The 15,461-nt window shown below is 51.6% G+C and overlaps 1 protein-coding gene across 1 annotated transcript in view; it reads left to right on the top strand.

The window, feature by feature from the left end:
* LOC138498507 (zinc finger protein 850-like) overlaps positions 1-10,553 on the top strand; it is a 63,674-nt gene extending 53,121 nt beyond the window's left edge. The window contains exon 2 of the mRNA XM_069622283.1: positions 7,545-10,553. Within this exon, the coding sequence (XP_069478384.1) occupies positions 7,804-10,014 (2,211 nt within the window). The 5' untranslated portion in view covers positions 7,545-7,803 and the 3' untranslated portion in view covers positions 10,015-10,553. The remainder of the gene's footprint in view (positions 1-7,544) is intronic.
* The last annotated feature ends 4,908 nt before the right edge of the window (positions 10,554-15,461 follow it).

The raw sequence follows: 15,461 nt of genomic DNA, 5'->3' as shown, positions 1-15,461 counted from the left end.
GGTGACAGACTGTCCTTTGGGTATGGTGGTTTCAGTCATGTCCCCCATTGTCATCATCTGTACCTTCCGTAGGATGCCTCGTGCTAGTGTGTCCATGCTGGGTACCTCCACCAGGACCAGAAGAGTGGCAGCTCCTTCCACCATGAAGCCGCTTCCCGCAGGGATGGTGACAGACTGGCCTTTGGGAATGGTGGCTTCAGTCATGTCCCCCATTGTCATCTACAGTACCTTCCCTAGGATGCTTCGTGCTAGTGTGTCCATGCTGGGGGCCTCGACCAGGACCACCAGAATGGCAGCTCCTTCCACCATGAAGACACTTCTCGCAGGGATGGTGACAGACTGTCCTTTGGGAATGGTGGTTTCAGTCATGACCCCCAATGTCATCAGCAGTACATTCCTTAAGATGCCTCCTGCTAGTGTGTCCATGATGGCAGCCTCCACCAGGACCACCAGAATGGCAGCGAGTGGCAGCTCATTCCACCATGAAGCTGCTACCCACAGGGATGGTGACAGACTGTCATTTGGGAATAGTGGCTTTAGTCATGTCCCTTACTCATCAGCAGGATCTTCTCTAGGATGCATTCTGCTAGTGTGTCCATGCTGGGGGCCTCCACCAGGACCATCAGACTTGCAGCTCATTCCATCATGAAGCCGCTTCCGGCAGGGGTGGTGACAGACTGTCCTTTGGGAATGATGGATTTAGTCATGTCCCCCACTCTCATCAGCAGTACCTTCCGTAGGATGCCTCCTGCTAGTGTGTCCATGCTGGGGGCCTCCACCAGGACCGACAGAGTGGCAGCTCCTTCCACCATGAAGCTGCTTCATGCAGGGGTGGTGACAGACGGTCCTTTGGGAATGGTGGCTTCCGTCATGTCCCCCATTGTCATCATCTGTGCCTTCCGTAGGATGCCTCCTGCTAGTGTGTCCATGCTGGGGGCCTCCACCAGGACCACCAGAATGGCAGCGAGTGGCAGCTCCTTTCACCATGAAGCCGCTACCCGCAGGGGTGGTGACAGACTGTCTTTGGGAATAGTGCCTTTAGTCATGCCCCTCCCTCATCAGCAGTATCTTCTCTAGGATGCCTCCTGCTAGTGTGTCCATGCTGGGGGCCTCCACCAGGACCACCAGTATGGCAGCGAGTGGCAGCTCCTTTTACCTGAAGCCACTTCCCGCAGGGATGGTGACAGACTGTCCTTTGGGATTGGTGGCTTGAGTCATGTCCCCCACTGTCATCAGCAGTACCTTCCGTAGGATGCCTCCTGCTAGTGGGTCCATGCTGAGGACCTCCACTGGGACCACCAGAGTGGCAGCTCCTTACACCATGAAGCCGCATCCCGCAGGGTTGGTGACAGACTGTCCTTTGGAAATGGTGACTTCAGTCATGTCCCCCACTCTCATCAGCAGTACCTTCTGTAGGATGCCTCCTGCTAGTTTGTCCATGCTGGGAGCCTCCACCAGGACCACTAGAGTGGCATCTAATTCCACCATGAAGCTGCTTACCGCAGGGGTCGTGACAGACTGTCCTTTGGGAATGGTGGCTTCAGTCATGTCTCCCATTGTCATCATCTGTTCCTTCCATAGGATGCCTCCTGCTAGTGTTTTAATGCTGGGGGCCTCCAACAGGACCACCAGAGTAGCAGCTCCTTCCACCATGAAGCCACTTCCCGCAGGGATGGTGACAGACTGTCCTTTGGGAATGGTGGCTTTAGTCATGTCCCCCACTCTCATCAGCAGTGCCTTCCGTAGGATGCCTCGTACTAGTGTGTCCATACCTGGGGCCTCCACCAGGGCCACCAGAGTGGCAGCTCCTTCCACCATGAAGCCGCTTCCTTCAGGGGTGGTGACAGAATGTCCTTTGGGAATGGTGGCTTCAGTCATGTCCCCCATTGTCATCATCTGTACCTACCGTAGGATGCTTCCTGCTAGTGTGTCCATGCTGGGGGCCTCCACCATGACCACCAGAGTGGTTGCAAGTGTCTGCTTTTTCCACCATGAAGCCGCTTCACGCAGGGGTGGTGACAGACTGTCCTTTGGGAATAGTGGCTTTAGTCATGTCCCTCCCTCATCAGCAGTATCTTCTCTAGGATGCCTCCTGCTAATGTGTCCATGCTGGGGACTTCGACCAGGACCACCAGAATGGCAGCGAGTGGCAGCTCCTTTTACCATGAAGCCACTTCCCGCAGGGATGGTGACAGACTGTCCTTTGGGTTGGTGGCTTGAGTCATGTCCCCCACTGTCATCAGCAGTACCTTCCATAGGATGCCTCCTGCTAGTGTGTCCATGCTGGGGGCCTCCACTGGGACCACCAGAGTGGCAGCTCCTTCCATCATGAAGCTGCATCCCGCAGGGATGGTGACAGACTGTCCTTTGGGAATGGTGACTTCAGTCATGTCCCCCACTCTCATCAGCAGTACCTTCTGTAGGATGCCTCCTGCTAGTTTGTCCATGCTGGGAGCCTCCACCAGGACCACTAGAGTGGCATCTAATTCCACCATGAAGCTGCTTACCGCAGGGGTGGTGACAGACTGTCCTTTGGGAATGGTGGCTTTAGTCATGTCCCCCACTCTCATCAGCAGTACCTTCCCTAAGATGCCTCCTGCTAGTGTGTCCATGCTGGGTGCCTCCACCAGGACCACCAGAGTTGCAACCGCTTCCACCATGAAACCGCTTACCGTAGGGGTGGTGACAGACTGTCCTTTGGGAATGGTGGCTTCAGTCATGTCTCCCATTGTCATCATCTGTTCCTTCCATAGGATGCCTCCTGCTAGTGTGTCCATGCTGGGGGCCTCCAACAGGACCACCACAGTAGCAGCTCCTTCCACCATGAAGCCACTTCCCGCAGGGATGGTGACAGACTGTCCTTTGGGAATGGTGGCTTTAGTCATGTCCCCCACTCTCATCAGCAGTGCCTTCCGTAGGATGCCTCGTACTAGTGTGTCCACACCTGGGGCCTCCACCAGGGCCACCAGAGTGGCAGCTCCTTCCACCATGAAGCCGCTTCCTTCAGGGGTGGTGACAGAATGTCCTTTGGGAATGGTGGCTTCAGTCATGTCCCCCATTGTCATCATCTGTACCTACCGTAGGATGCCTCCTGCTAGTGTGTCCATGCTGGGGGCCTCCACCATGACCACCAGAGTGGTTGCAAGTGTCTGCTTTTTCCACCATGAAGCCGCTTCACGCAGGGGTGGTGACAGACTGTCCTTTGGGAATAGTGGCTTTAGTCATGTCCCTCCCTCATCAGCAGTATCTTCTCTAGGATGCCTCCTGCTAGTGTGTCCATGCTGGGGACTTCGACCAGGACCACCAGAATGGCAGCGAGTGGCAGCTCCTTTTACCATGAAGCCACTTCCCGCAGGGATGGTGACAGACTGTCCTTTGGGTTGGTGGCTTGAGTCATGTCCCCCACTGTCATCAGCAGTACCTTCCATAGGATGCCTCCTGCTAGTGTGTCCATGCTGGGGGCCTCCACTGGGACCACCAGAGTGGCAGCTCCTTCCATCATGAAGCTGCATCCCACAGGGATGGTGACAGACTGTCCTTTGGGAATGGTGACTTCAGTCATGTCCCCCACTCTCATCAGCAGTACCTTCTGTAGGATGCCTCCTGCTAGTTTGTCCATGCTGGGAGCCTCCACCAGGACCACTAGAGTGGCATCTCCTTCCACCATGAAGCCACTTACCGCAGGGGTGGTGACAGACTGTCCTTTGGGAATGGTGGCTTCAGTCATGTCCCCCATTCTCATCAGCAGTACCTTCCCTAAGATGTCTCCTGCTAGTGTGTCCATGCTGGGTGCCTTCACCAGCAGAAGCACTCATCCAGTAGATGAGCTGGGGAGGTGTCTAACTTAGCTTTTGATGGCTGTGCCAACACTTTCTTTACACAAGAGGCTGCTGATGAGCAGGTCAGCAGCACCTCACTGCTGGGGCACTTTGCAGTTTAAGAGCAGTTAAGAACTAGAGCAAGCAGTGTGACCTGCCCTCTGATGCACACTACTGCACTGTTTATACCCCACAGGGGCTGATGCAGGGACACCCCAGCACTTGTGATCCCTGCATTAGCACCAGATGAACCAGAGCAAGCAGTGTGACCTGCCCTCTGTTGCACACTGCTGCACTGTTTATACCCCACAGGGGGCTGATGCAGGGACACCCCAGCACTTGTGATCTCTGCAGGAGCACCGGATGAACCAGAGCAGGGACTGTGACCTGCCCGCTGATGCACACTACTGCACTGTTTATACCCCACAGGGGGCTGATGCAGGGACACCCCAGCACTTGTGATCTCTGCATTAGTACCAGATGAACCAGAGCAAGCAGTGTGACCTGCCCTCTGATGCACACTGCTGCACTGTTTATACCCCACAGGGGGCTGATGCAAGGACACCCCAGCACTTGTGATCTCTGCATTAGCACCAGATGAACCAGAGCAAGCAGTGTGACCTGCCCTCTGATGCACACTGCTGCACTGTTTATACCCCACAGGGGGCTGATGCAGGGACACCCCAGCACTTGTGATCTCTGCATTAGCACCAGATGAACCAGAGCGAGCAGTGTGACCTGCCCTCTGATGCAAACTGCTGCACTGTTTATACCCCACAGGGGGCTGATGCAGGGACACCCCAACACTTGTGATCTCTGCATTAGCACCAGATGAACCAGAGCGAGCAGTGTGACCTGCCCTCTGATGCACACTGCTGCACTGTTTATACCCCACAGGGGGCTGATGCAGGGACACCCCAGCACCTGTGATCTCTGCATTAGCACCAGATGAACCAGAGCGAGCAGTGTGACCTGCCCTCTGATGCACACTGCTGCACTGTTTATACCCCACAGGGGGCCGATGCAAGGACACCCCAGCACTTGTGATCTCTGCATTAGCACCAGATGAACCAGAGCGAGCAGTGTGACCTGCCCTCTGATGCACACTGCTGCACTGTTTATACCCCACAGGGGGCCGATGCAGGGACACCCCAGCACCTGTGATCTCTGCATTAGCACCAGATGAACCAGAGCGAGCAGTGTGACCTGCCCTCCGATGCACACTGCTGCACTGTGTATACCCCACAGGGGGCCGATGCAGGGACACCCCAGCACTTGTGATCTCTGCATTAGCACCAGATGAACCAGAGCGAGCAGTGTGACCTGCCCTCTGATGCACACTGCTGCACTGTTTATACCCCACAGGGGGCCGATGCAGGGACACCCCAGCACTTGTGATCTCTGCATTAGCACCAGATGAACCAGAGCGAGCAGTGTGACTTACCCTCCGATGCACACTACTGCAGTGTGTATACCCCACAGGGGGCTGATGCAAGGACACCCCAGCGCTTGTGATCTCTGCATTAGCACCAGATGAACCAGAGCGAGCAGTGTGACCTGCCCTCTGATGCACACTACTGCACTGTGTATACCCCACAGGGGACTGATGCAGGGGCACCCCAGCGCTTTTGATCTCTGCATTAGCACCAGATGAACCAGAGCGAGCAGTGTGACCTGCCCTCCGATGCACACTACTGCACTGTGTATACCCCACAGGGGACTGATGCAGGGGCACCCCAGCGCTTGTGATCTCTGCATTAGCACCAGATGAACCAGAGCGAGCAGTGTGACCTGCCCTCCGATGCACACTACTGCACTGTTTATACCCCACAGGGGGCTGATGCAAGGACACCCCAGCACTTGTGATCTCTGCATTAGCACCAGATGAACCAGAGCGAGCAGTGTGACCTGCCCTCTGATGCACACTACTGCACTGTTTATACCCCACAGGGGGCTGATGCAGGGACACCCCAGCACTTGTGATCTCTGCATTAGCACCAGATGAACCAGAGCGAGCAGTGTGACCTGCCCTCTGATGCACACTGCTGCACTGTTTATACCCCACAGGGGGCTGATGCAGGGACACCCCAGCACTTGTGATCTCTGCATTAGCACCAGATGAACCAGAGCGAGCAGTGTGACCTGCCCTCTGATGCACACTGCTGCACTGTTTATACCCCACAGGGGGCTGATGCAGGGACACCCCAGCACTTGTGATCTCTGCATTAGCACCAGATGAACCAGAGCGAGCAGTGTGACCTGCCCTCCGATGCACACTGCTGCACTGTGTATACCCCACAGGGGGCTGATGCAAGGACACCCCAGCACTTGTGATCTCTGCATTAGCACCAGATGAACCAGAGCGAGCAGTGTGACCTGCCCTCCGATGCACACTGCTGCACTGTTTATACCCCACAGGAGGCTGATGTAGGGACACCCCAGCACTTGTGATCTCTGCATTAGCACCAGATGAACCAGAGCAAGCAGTGTGACCTGCCCTCCGATGCACACTGCTGCACTGTTTATACCCCACAGGAGGCTGATGCAGGGACACCCCAGCACTTGTGATCTCTGCATTAGCACCAGATGAACCAGAGCAAGCAGTGTGACCTGCCCTCCGATGCACACTGCTGCACTGTTTATACCCCACAGGGGGCTGATGCAAGGACACCCCAACACTTGTGATCTCTGCATTAGCACCTGATGAACCAGAGCAAGCAGTGTGACCTGCCCTCCGATGCACACTGCTGCACTGTTTATACCCCACAGGGGACTGAGCAGGGGCACCCCAGCACTTCTGATCTCTGCAGGAGCACCGGATGAACCAGAGCAAGCAGTGTGACCTGCCCTCTGATGCACACTACTGCACTGTTTATACCCCACAGGGGGCTGATGCAGGGACACCCCAGCACTTGTGATCTCTGCATTAGCACCAGATGAACCAGAGCAAGCAGTGTGACCTGCCCTCTGATGCACACTACTGCACTGTTTATACTCCACAGGGGGCTGATGCAGGGACACCCCAGCACTTGTGATCTCTGCATTAGCACCAGATGAACCAGAGCAAGCAGTGTGACCTGCCCTCTGATGGACACTACTGCACTGTTTATACCCCACACCAGCACTTGTGATCTCTGCATTAGCACCAGATGAACCAGAGAAACAGTATAACTCTGCATGCAATGATGCACTCCACACTTTCCTCTTGCACCCCAAAGGGTGGTGAGTAATAGGCAGGCAGTGCCCCCAATATCTGAAACAACCTGAGGAACACATTGGACGACTGACATTGAGTGCAATCAACATGGTGTATTCAGTCACTTAGCCCCAAACAGAATTTGCCAAACAAGAAAAATACTTCCCCTGCATTCTAGCCAATAGCACCACATGCCTTGACCTCCTCTTTAGGGGTACCCCTCACCCTATAAGTCAGCAAGGTAGTTGCTCGCCCCGGCATCTGTATTCACCTTGCGTGACCCAGGTTCAAATCCCATTGGTGCTGACTCAGCATTTAACCCTTCCCGGTTTCTTTCCATGGAGTACCTTAACATTGGGAAATAGCATCTGTTATTACAGCGTTTGGAACCCGGAATGAAGCGCTATATATAATGTGATAGCAATGTTAGCTATTATATTTCACCTACTGTAAGATTTGGCTAACAGTCTGAAAGCCCCCCTCCCCCTTCTTAACTCTTGCACTCACAGGCCATTATTTCTCGTTTACAGGTGCGCAGCAGTGATAACTGCAACAGCCCTTGCAGAAGAAGTACAGCACTACGAGTCGCCAGAGGGAGAGTGATCAGACATCACGCTAAGCTCGATGCATCGGAGCACCCATTCTGCACTGCATCTTTGCTCTGAACCTGCATCCCTGCTCACATCAGATGAGCTGTACTGAGAACAGACTAATGCAAGTGTGCTGAGTTCAAGAAGGCATCACCCAAAGCTCACACTTTTACAGATATCACAGCATCCTGCTGGCAAAATGGCACAGTGTACTGGGCATGAGAAAAGCTTCAGTCATGGCTCCCATCTGTCCAGGAAGCAGATGTTGCAGATGGGGAAGAAACCACACCAGGGTAGTGAGCGTGAAAAAAGCTTCACTCTAAGCTCTCATCTGTTAGCACACCAGGGAATCCATACCGGGAGGAAACAGTACCAGTGCACGGAGTGCAATACAAGCTTCAGGCATTGCTCTTCCCTTTCCAGGCATCAGAGGTTACATACAGGAGAGAAACCATACCAGTGCACAGAGTGCAATAAAAGCTTCACTCGGAGCTCTCATCTGTTATCACATCAGAGGATCCATACTGGAGCAAAGCCATACCAGTGCACGGAGTGTGGGAAAAGCTTCACTCTGAGTTCTAATCTGTTATCACATCAGAGGATTCATACTGGGGGCAAAACATACCAGTGCACGGAGTGCAATAAAACCTTCAGGCATTGCTCTTCTCTTTCCAGGCATCAGAGGCTGCATACAGGAGAGAAACCATACAAGTGCACAGAGTGTGAGAAAAGCTTCACTCTGAGTTCTAATCTGTTATCACATCAGAGGCTGCATACAGGAGAGAAACCGTACCAGTGCACGGAGTGTGATAAGAGCTTCAATCGGAGCTCTCAACTATTATCACATCAGAGGATCCATACTGGAGAGAAACCATATCAGTGCACGGTGTGCCAAAAAAGCTTCAATCAGAGCTCTCATCTGTCCAGTCATCAGATGTTGCATACTGGGGTGAAACCATACCAGTGCACGGAGTGCAAGAAAAGCTTCAGGCATAGCTGTCATCTGTCCAGGCATCAGATGTTGCATACAGGAGTGAAACCATACCAGTGCACAGAGTGCAAGAAAAGCTTCAGGCATAGCTGTAATCTGTCCAGGCACCAGAGGCTGCATACAGGAGAGAAAATGTACCAGTGCACAGAGTGCAAGGAAAGCTTTGGGCATTGCTTTTCTCTTTCTATTCATCAGATGTTGCATACAGGAGAGAAACCGTACCAGTGCACAGAGTGCAAGAAGAGCTTCAATCAGAGCTCTCATCTGTCCAGGCATCAGATGCTGCATACAGGAGAGAAACCGTACCAGTGCACAGAGTGTGAGAAAAGCTTCACTCTGAGTTCTAATTTGTTATCACATCAGAGGATCCATATTGGAGTGAAGCCATACCAGTGCACGGAGTGCGAGAAGAGCTTCCATCGGAGCTCTCAGCTGTTATCACATCAGAGGATCCATACAGGAGTGAAGCCATACCAGTGCACGGAGTGCGAGAAGAGCTTCAATCAGAGCTCTCATCTGTCCAGGCATCAGATGTTGCATACCGGAGAGAAACCATACCAGTGCACGGAGTGCAAGAAAAGCTTCAGGCTTCGCTGTCATCTGTCCAGGCATCAGATGTTGCATACAGGAGAGAAACCATACCAGTGCACAGAGTGTAAGAAAAGCTTCAGGCATAGCTGTAATCTGGCCAGGCACCAGAGGCTGCATACAGGAGAGAAACCATACCAGTGCACGGAGTGCAAGAAAAGCTTCATGCATAACTTTTCTCTTTCCATCCATCAGAGGCTGCATACAGGTGAGAAACCGTACCAGTGCACGGCATGCAAGAAGAGCTTCAATCAGAGCTCTCATCTGTTATCACATCAGAAGATACATACTAGAGGGAAGCCATACCAGTGCACGGAGTGCATGAAAAGCTTCAGTCATAGCTCTTCTCTTTCCAGGCATCAGATGTTGCATACAGTAGAGAAACCATACCAGTGCATAGAGTGTGAGAAAAGCTTCAATCAGAGCTCTCATCTGTACAGGCATCAGTTGTGGCATAAACGAGAGAAGCCATGCCAGTGCACAGAGCCTGAGGAAAGATTCATACAGAGGGGGGAGTTTGTTATCATATCAGAGGATACAAACTGGGAAGAAACCATACCAGTGGACAGACCAGAGTGTTTGAAAATCTTCCCTCAGAGCTCTCGTCTGTTATCACATGAGATGCTGCATACTGGGGGGACGGGACCATACCAGTGCACAGAGTGCGAGGAAAGCTTCACTCAGAGCTGTCATCTGGCATCACATCAGAGGATCCATACTGGAGTGAAGCCACACCAGTGCACGGAGTGCGAGAAGAGCTTCCATCAGAGCTCACATCTGTACAGACATCAGATGTTGCATACAGAAGAGAAACCATGCCAGTGTACGTAGTGTGGGAAAAGCTTCAGTACTAGTTCTCTCTCCAGTCGTCAGATGCAGCAAACTGGGGAGGAACTGTAATCGTGCACAAAATGCATGCAAAGATTTACTCTGGGCTCTGACATGCTCAGACCTCAAATGGTCTATGATAGCGGGAAACTGAACCAGTGCACAAGATAACCTTTGCTCAGAAGTCTGCTTTGTGCACTGTCAGATGATCCATTGAAATGAGAAACTCTGAGCTATGAGGTGGGATATGGGCCATCATCAGAAGATCCATTCAGGGGTGATCAATACCTGACTTGTTAAAGACAGAGGTCACATGTGGCTCATGGGGAAAGCATTGAGGATAACATGTACAGATAGCCTGAAAGATTGTAATACAATAGAAACCTGGACTGGATGAACAGCACGCCCCTGACATGGATCTTGGTTGCTGCAGTGTATGTGTTAAACCATATATTTATGTGTACAGGTAAAGCATTCATATATTGCTTCATCGTGTCATGAAGAACCTTTGCTTATGTCATTAAATTGAGTTGCAAATTACAGCTGATAGCCCAGCCTCATTCTGCATAGAAATGTCAATGTTAAGTGTGTAATACCTTTCTCCAGTATAGAAAGGCCAACTTTAAAAATCTCATCATTATTTGTTGTTTGTTTAAAGGGTTTAGGATAACATAAAGTCCCACATCTCGATTTCATTCCTGTATAATTGTAAATCCTCTAAGAAGCAACATTAATTATCCTATTCTAAAAGTACTTCTTATCTTTAAGAGATAAAGAGAGTGTCATGCCACTTACCAGTGGTCCCGTGTGTTGACTGGGGGCTCGCAGGGTCCCACCCTGGTTCTTGTATCTGCGATGGTGGGTTTTCCACAACAGTTCCAACAGAGAACCAGCGTTTCATTCCTAGCCTGCCTCCTCCGTCTGCCAGTGTACCTGTGGAGCCCTTTTTTGGTTGTGCCCACATGTAAAATGCCCCACAATAAGATCTTGCAGCATTTACGGTTATTGCATTGCCGAAAGTCCAGACAAGCCTGTTGGGCCTTCTTCTTTTTCCCAATTTGACCTCAAAGTGATTTACATCCCTTGTAAATGGAATCAGAAAGCTGATGCCCTGTCACATTCTTTGGAGTCTGTACTAGTGATACAAGAGAACGAAACGTTGGTTTTCTCCCCAAAACACTTCATGTGTCAGGTACAACCATACCTGCAGACCTTCCTACAAGAAACAGCAACAGACCCATGGAAGCCTGATCTTCTACAAATGTCTGATGTTACCGAAAGGAATGGATTGCTGTTCTTTCGGGGTCGGCTTTTCATACCGACGACGGCTCTTCGTTCTCTGGTATAACACAGTTTCTATGATGCCAAGATGAGTGGACACTGTGGGGTGAAGGCCACACAAGAATTAATAGCCCAACAGTTTTGCGGGCCAGGATAGGCAGGCCAAGTACACGCCTATGTGAGTACTTGTCCGGTTTATCACCAGAATAAGACCAGCCGAAACGTCCATTTTGATTACTATAACCCAACGAAATTCCACTGTTTCCCTGGCACACTTTTGCCATGAATTACATCATTGAACTTCCTGCATCTAACGGCCACACTATCATGGTGGTGGTAGACTGCTTTACAAAGACCACACACTTCATACCGCTGGTGTCTGTTCCTACTGCAACCCAGACAGCACAGGTGTTTTTACACAAAGTCTATTGTCTGCATGCACAAGAAGATACTGTCTGGCCATAGCTCTCAGTTTCTTTCCAACTTCTGAATTCAATTGTGCAAACAACTAGGTATGCAGTGGGCATTAAGCTCTGGCTATCATCCCCAAACCAACGGGTAGACTGAGCGCACCAACCAGACCCTGGAGCAGTATCTGCGATGCTATGCAAACACCACCCAAGACAATTGGTACTTGTAATGGATATGGCAGAAGTCGCATCCAATGATGCCATACATTCAACCACCGGCCTGAGTCCCTTCTACTGCTCCACCGGGCAACATCCGAAACTACATCCTCTACAGGCAGTAATGCCCAGTCCCATTGGGGCTACGGACATTGTGGTGGCCCGGATTCAGGAGAAACATCTAAAGGCCATGGTGGCCTTGGCAGATGCATAGAATCACATGAGTGTACAGGCAGACAGGAGATGTACACCAGAGCCCTTGTTTCAGGTGGGAGACCAGGTTTGGCTTTCCTTTAAGAATTTGCCAGTCAGGAATCTCCACACTAAGCTGGCTCCCAGATTTTTTGGTCCATTTAAGATCATCAAACGAGTGTCCTCAGTTGCTTTCCGCCTACTATTACCCACGGTCTGGCGGGTGCATCCGTTCTTTCGTGCATATGATATGATAAGGCATTTACAACGCGCAAAACACTTTTAAATCACTCTCAAAGGATATCCATGGCCGTTCCTGCAGTGTGTCCTGGAATTTGAGGTACACGAGAACTGTGACTCGCAAATCCGGCATGGAGTGCTTCAATTTCTGGTTGATTGGAAGGGCTATCCTGCCAGAGATCGCTCTTGGGAGCCTTGTTCCAATGTCCATGCACCATGCCTGGTCCACAAGTTGTTCTGCAGGTACCCCGGGGAAGCCCAGGGCTCCGTGTCTTCCTTGGAGGGGGCATAGTATCATGCCACTTACCTGCCATCCCGTGTGGCGACTAGGGGCTCGCAAGGTCCCATCCTGGTGCATGTTTCCACAATGGGTTTTTTCTGCAACGGTACCCTGCAGTGTTCCGCTTATTGGGGCGCTGCCATCATCTCGCACTGCGCATGCGCTGACAACCGTGGTCGTCGATCCGCGCATGCGCAGTACTGAGGGTTATACGGTTGCGTCCGGCTGCCCTTCAAGTCTTGCTTTTGCACTGCAGCACTATTTCAGGAACTGAGCCGGTTGACTCTGCGTGTATCGAAGCTTTTCCCGGTTTTGTTCGTTTGCCACACTTTTACGCTCCTTGTGTTCCTTGTTTTGCCTAGCCCTGCTTGGATCCTGCCTTTTGCCTTGCCCTGCTTGTCTCCTGCCTCTTCCCTTTCCTTCATGCTCCCTCTTGATTCCTGACCAGCCCTCTTTCCCCTTTGCTCTAACTGCCTGTCTCAATCCTCTTATTCTGCCTGTTCCAAGTTTGTCCTGGGGATCCCTTTTGCCTGCCAGGACAGTCTTTTGTCTGGTTATCTATCTGCCTGGTGTACCCATGTAGCCTTGTTACGCTCACCTGATAGCCACGGGGGCGCCACACAACACCAGATGAGAGGCTGTGCACTATCATGGACCCCTTCAGCTTGTTTGTATGTTGGCTGGTGGACAGATCCTATGACAGGAGAATGGAGGTTAGTGACCGAGTCTGTGATGGAGACCCCCTCCTCCCACTGATCAAACCCCTTCCCTTGGAGGTTCTGCCTCACCTTGGTTTCTTGTATGTTGAGCTCTCCATCCTGCCTCTCTGTGTAGGGGTGCGTGGCAGCTGGGGGCTTTCAGTGGGCCTAGTTACGTCACTGGTCCGGTGCCCCTTGTGTAGGGTTCAGTCCGGCTGTGACAGCGACTCTGTTTATCTACGTATAGAGTTCAGGTACGTATTTTAATTCTGTTCCTTCTCCTGTCCTTTTGATGTTGCTTAAAGTCTCTTTCTGTCTTCCACAGGTGTATTGATTGCGGAGCTGCTGCGCCGGATGAATAATGCTGAGGTAAGTGGTTTAGCATGAAGCGCCACGCGGCTCAATGTGACTTAGTTGCTAACCTGCCTTTCCTTCTTTCTCACCTTTTTCAGGATGCAGTGCGCTGACGATCCGGAGTGAAGTAAACCAACGACCGGTTATTCAGGTGAGTGAATTTTGGTGTTTTTAGCTTGTCACCTTTGCAGGAAGCGTCGCGCGATGTAGAACCAGTTGCTCGCCGAGTGCGGGTTATTAATCTGCTGTCCTTTGATCTTGCAGGTTTCGGAGCACTCCAGGGATGGGGAAACCATCGAGCGTTCATGGAGATGCGGATGAATGTAGGAACTGCTACTCACAGGTAAGCTCCCTTTGGTAATGCTGTTCTTGTTCTTGCAGGCTGCGAAGCACTCCAGAGATGGCGAGACTGCCGAGCGCTGGTGGAAGTGCGGATGGAAGTATCACTGGTAAGCTTCCTTTAATGCTGCTCTTGTTCTTGCAGGTTCTCGATCGTATCAAGGTTGATTACTCCAGATGTAAGCCGCCGGAAGAAGCTGATGAGCTAGAACTGGACACGGTGTGCGTTACGCTGCACGAGTTCAGAATAATGTGAAGCGTGAATCCTAGTTCAGGCGTGGCTTATAGAGCCAGCCCAACCTGAAGATCGACCACACCCAAAACACTAGACTGCCAAGTTCAGTTCTTGGGGCTGAGTTGAAATAAGGGCCGCCATGTTGGATTAAGGTCCCAAGTGGTGCTTGCTTCCTTCTGAGTAAGGGGCCTGGCGCCAAAGGCACCAGGACTGACTCCATGTCCTCTGCTGGTGGGTCTTTACGGCCCTTGGAGTCTTTTGGGGGGGTGTAGCCTCACTGCTGTCATGGGGCTGTCGCCTCTGAGGTGGTCCGGGGTAGAGATTGTGACAGCACTCCCCATAAGACCCCTCTCAAGGCATTCCTTCTGGCCAGCCTAGGTTTGGTTGGATGATCTTGATGGAAACATTTAGGCAAGTGTGGTGCATGAAGGTGCTCGCTCGGCTCCCATGTCCTGTCTTGAGGGCCATACCTATTCCATTCCACTAAGTAATATAACTTGGACCTGGTGATTTTTGAGTCTAGGTTGTCCTTAACTTCGAATTCAGGCTCACCATGAACCAATATCGGATTTGGTGGTGTCTTAACCTGGGTTCCAGGTTGAACTGGCTTTAGAAGTGAGACATGGAACACTGGATTAATCTGCATGTTCGGTGGTAAGGCTAGTTTTACCGCCACAGGGTTTATGATAGCCTTGATGGTATAAGGTCCTAGGTGTTACACTACGGCCTGCATTTAGGGGGGCTCCTGGGTTTGTGTCTTCACATAATAAGGTCAAACCCAGGTTTTGCAGGCGTCGCATTACACTTCACCACGGCATAAGGAATGTCGCGGCTCCATTCCTGAACCGCTGGCGGTTTTCCTGGAGGAAAAAACTTGGTTCACTTTTGCGGACTACAACTCCCATGATTCCTAGACACCAGGTGTAGTCCTGTGTAGGCAGACACCTGAGCCTCGGTTTCGCCGGGTCAGTCCTCCTTTCTGATATAGTGAATGGCAGCTCAGTGAACGCTGCTTCTGTTTGTAGTTGCTACCGGCGCTATTCTGACCTCTGTGTCAAACTTCCTTTTTCAAAGTAACTTTTGTGTACCAAACCCTGCTTTTCGGATGGACTACTTTTGGATTCAATTCTGTTCAACTTTGCTTCGTGTGTACCAAACCCTGCCTTTCAAGTACGGACTGCTTTGGGATTCGATTCTGTTCAACT

The sequence above is a fragment of the Ambystoma mexicanum genome, chromosome 5q, assembly GCF_040938575.1.
Source record: "Ambystoma mexicanum isolate Mex_15411 chromosome 5q, UKY_AmexF1_1, whole genome shotgun sequence".
Lineage (NCBI taxonomy): Eukaryota > Metazoa > Chordata > Amphibia > Caudata > Ambystomatidae > Ambystoma > Ambystoma mexicanum.
This window is presented reverse-complemented; position numbering and strand designations above follow the sequence as displayed.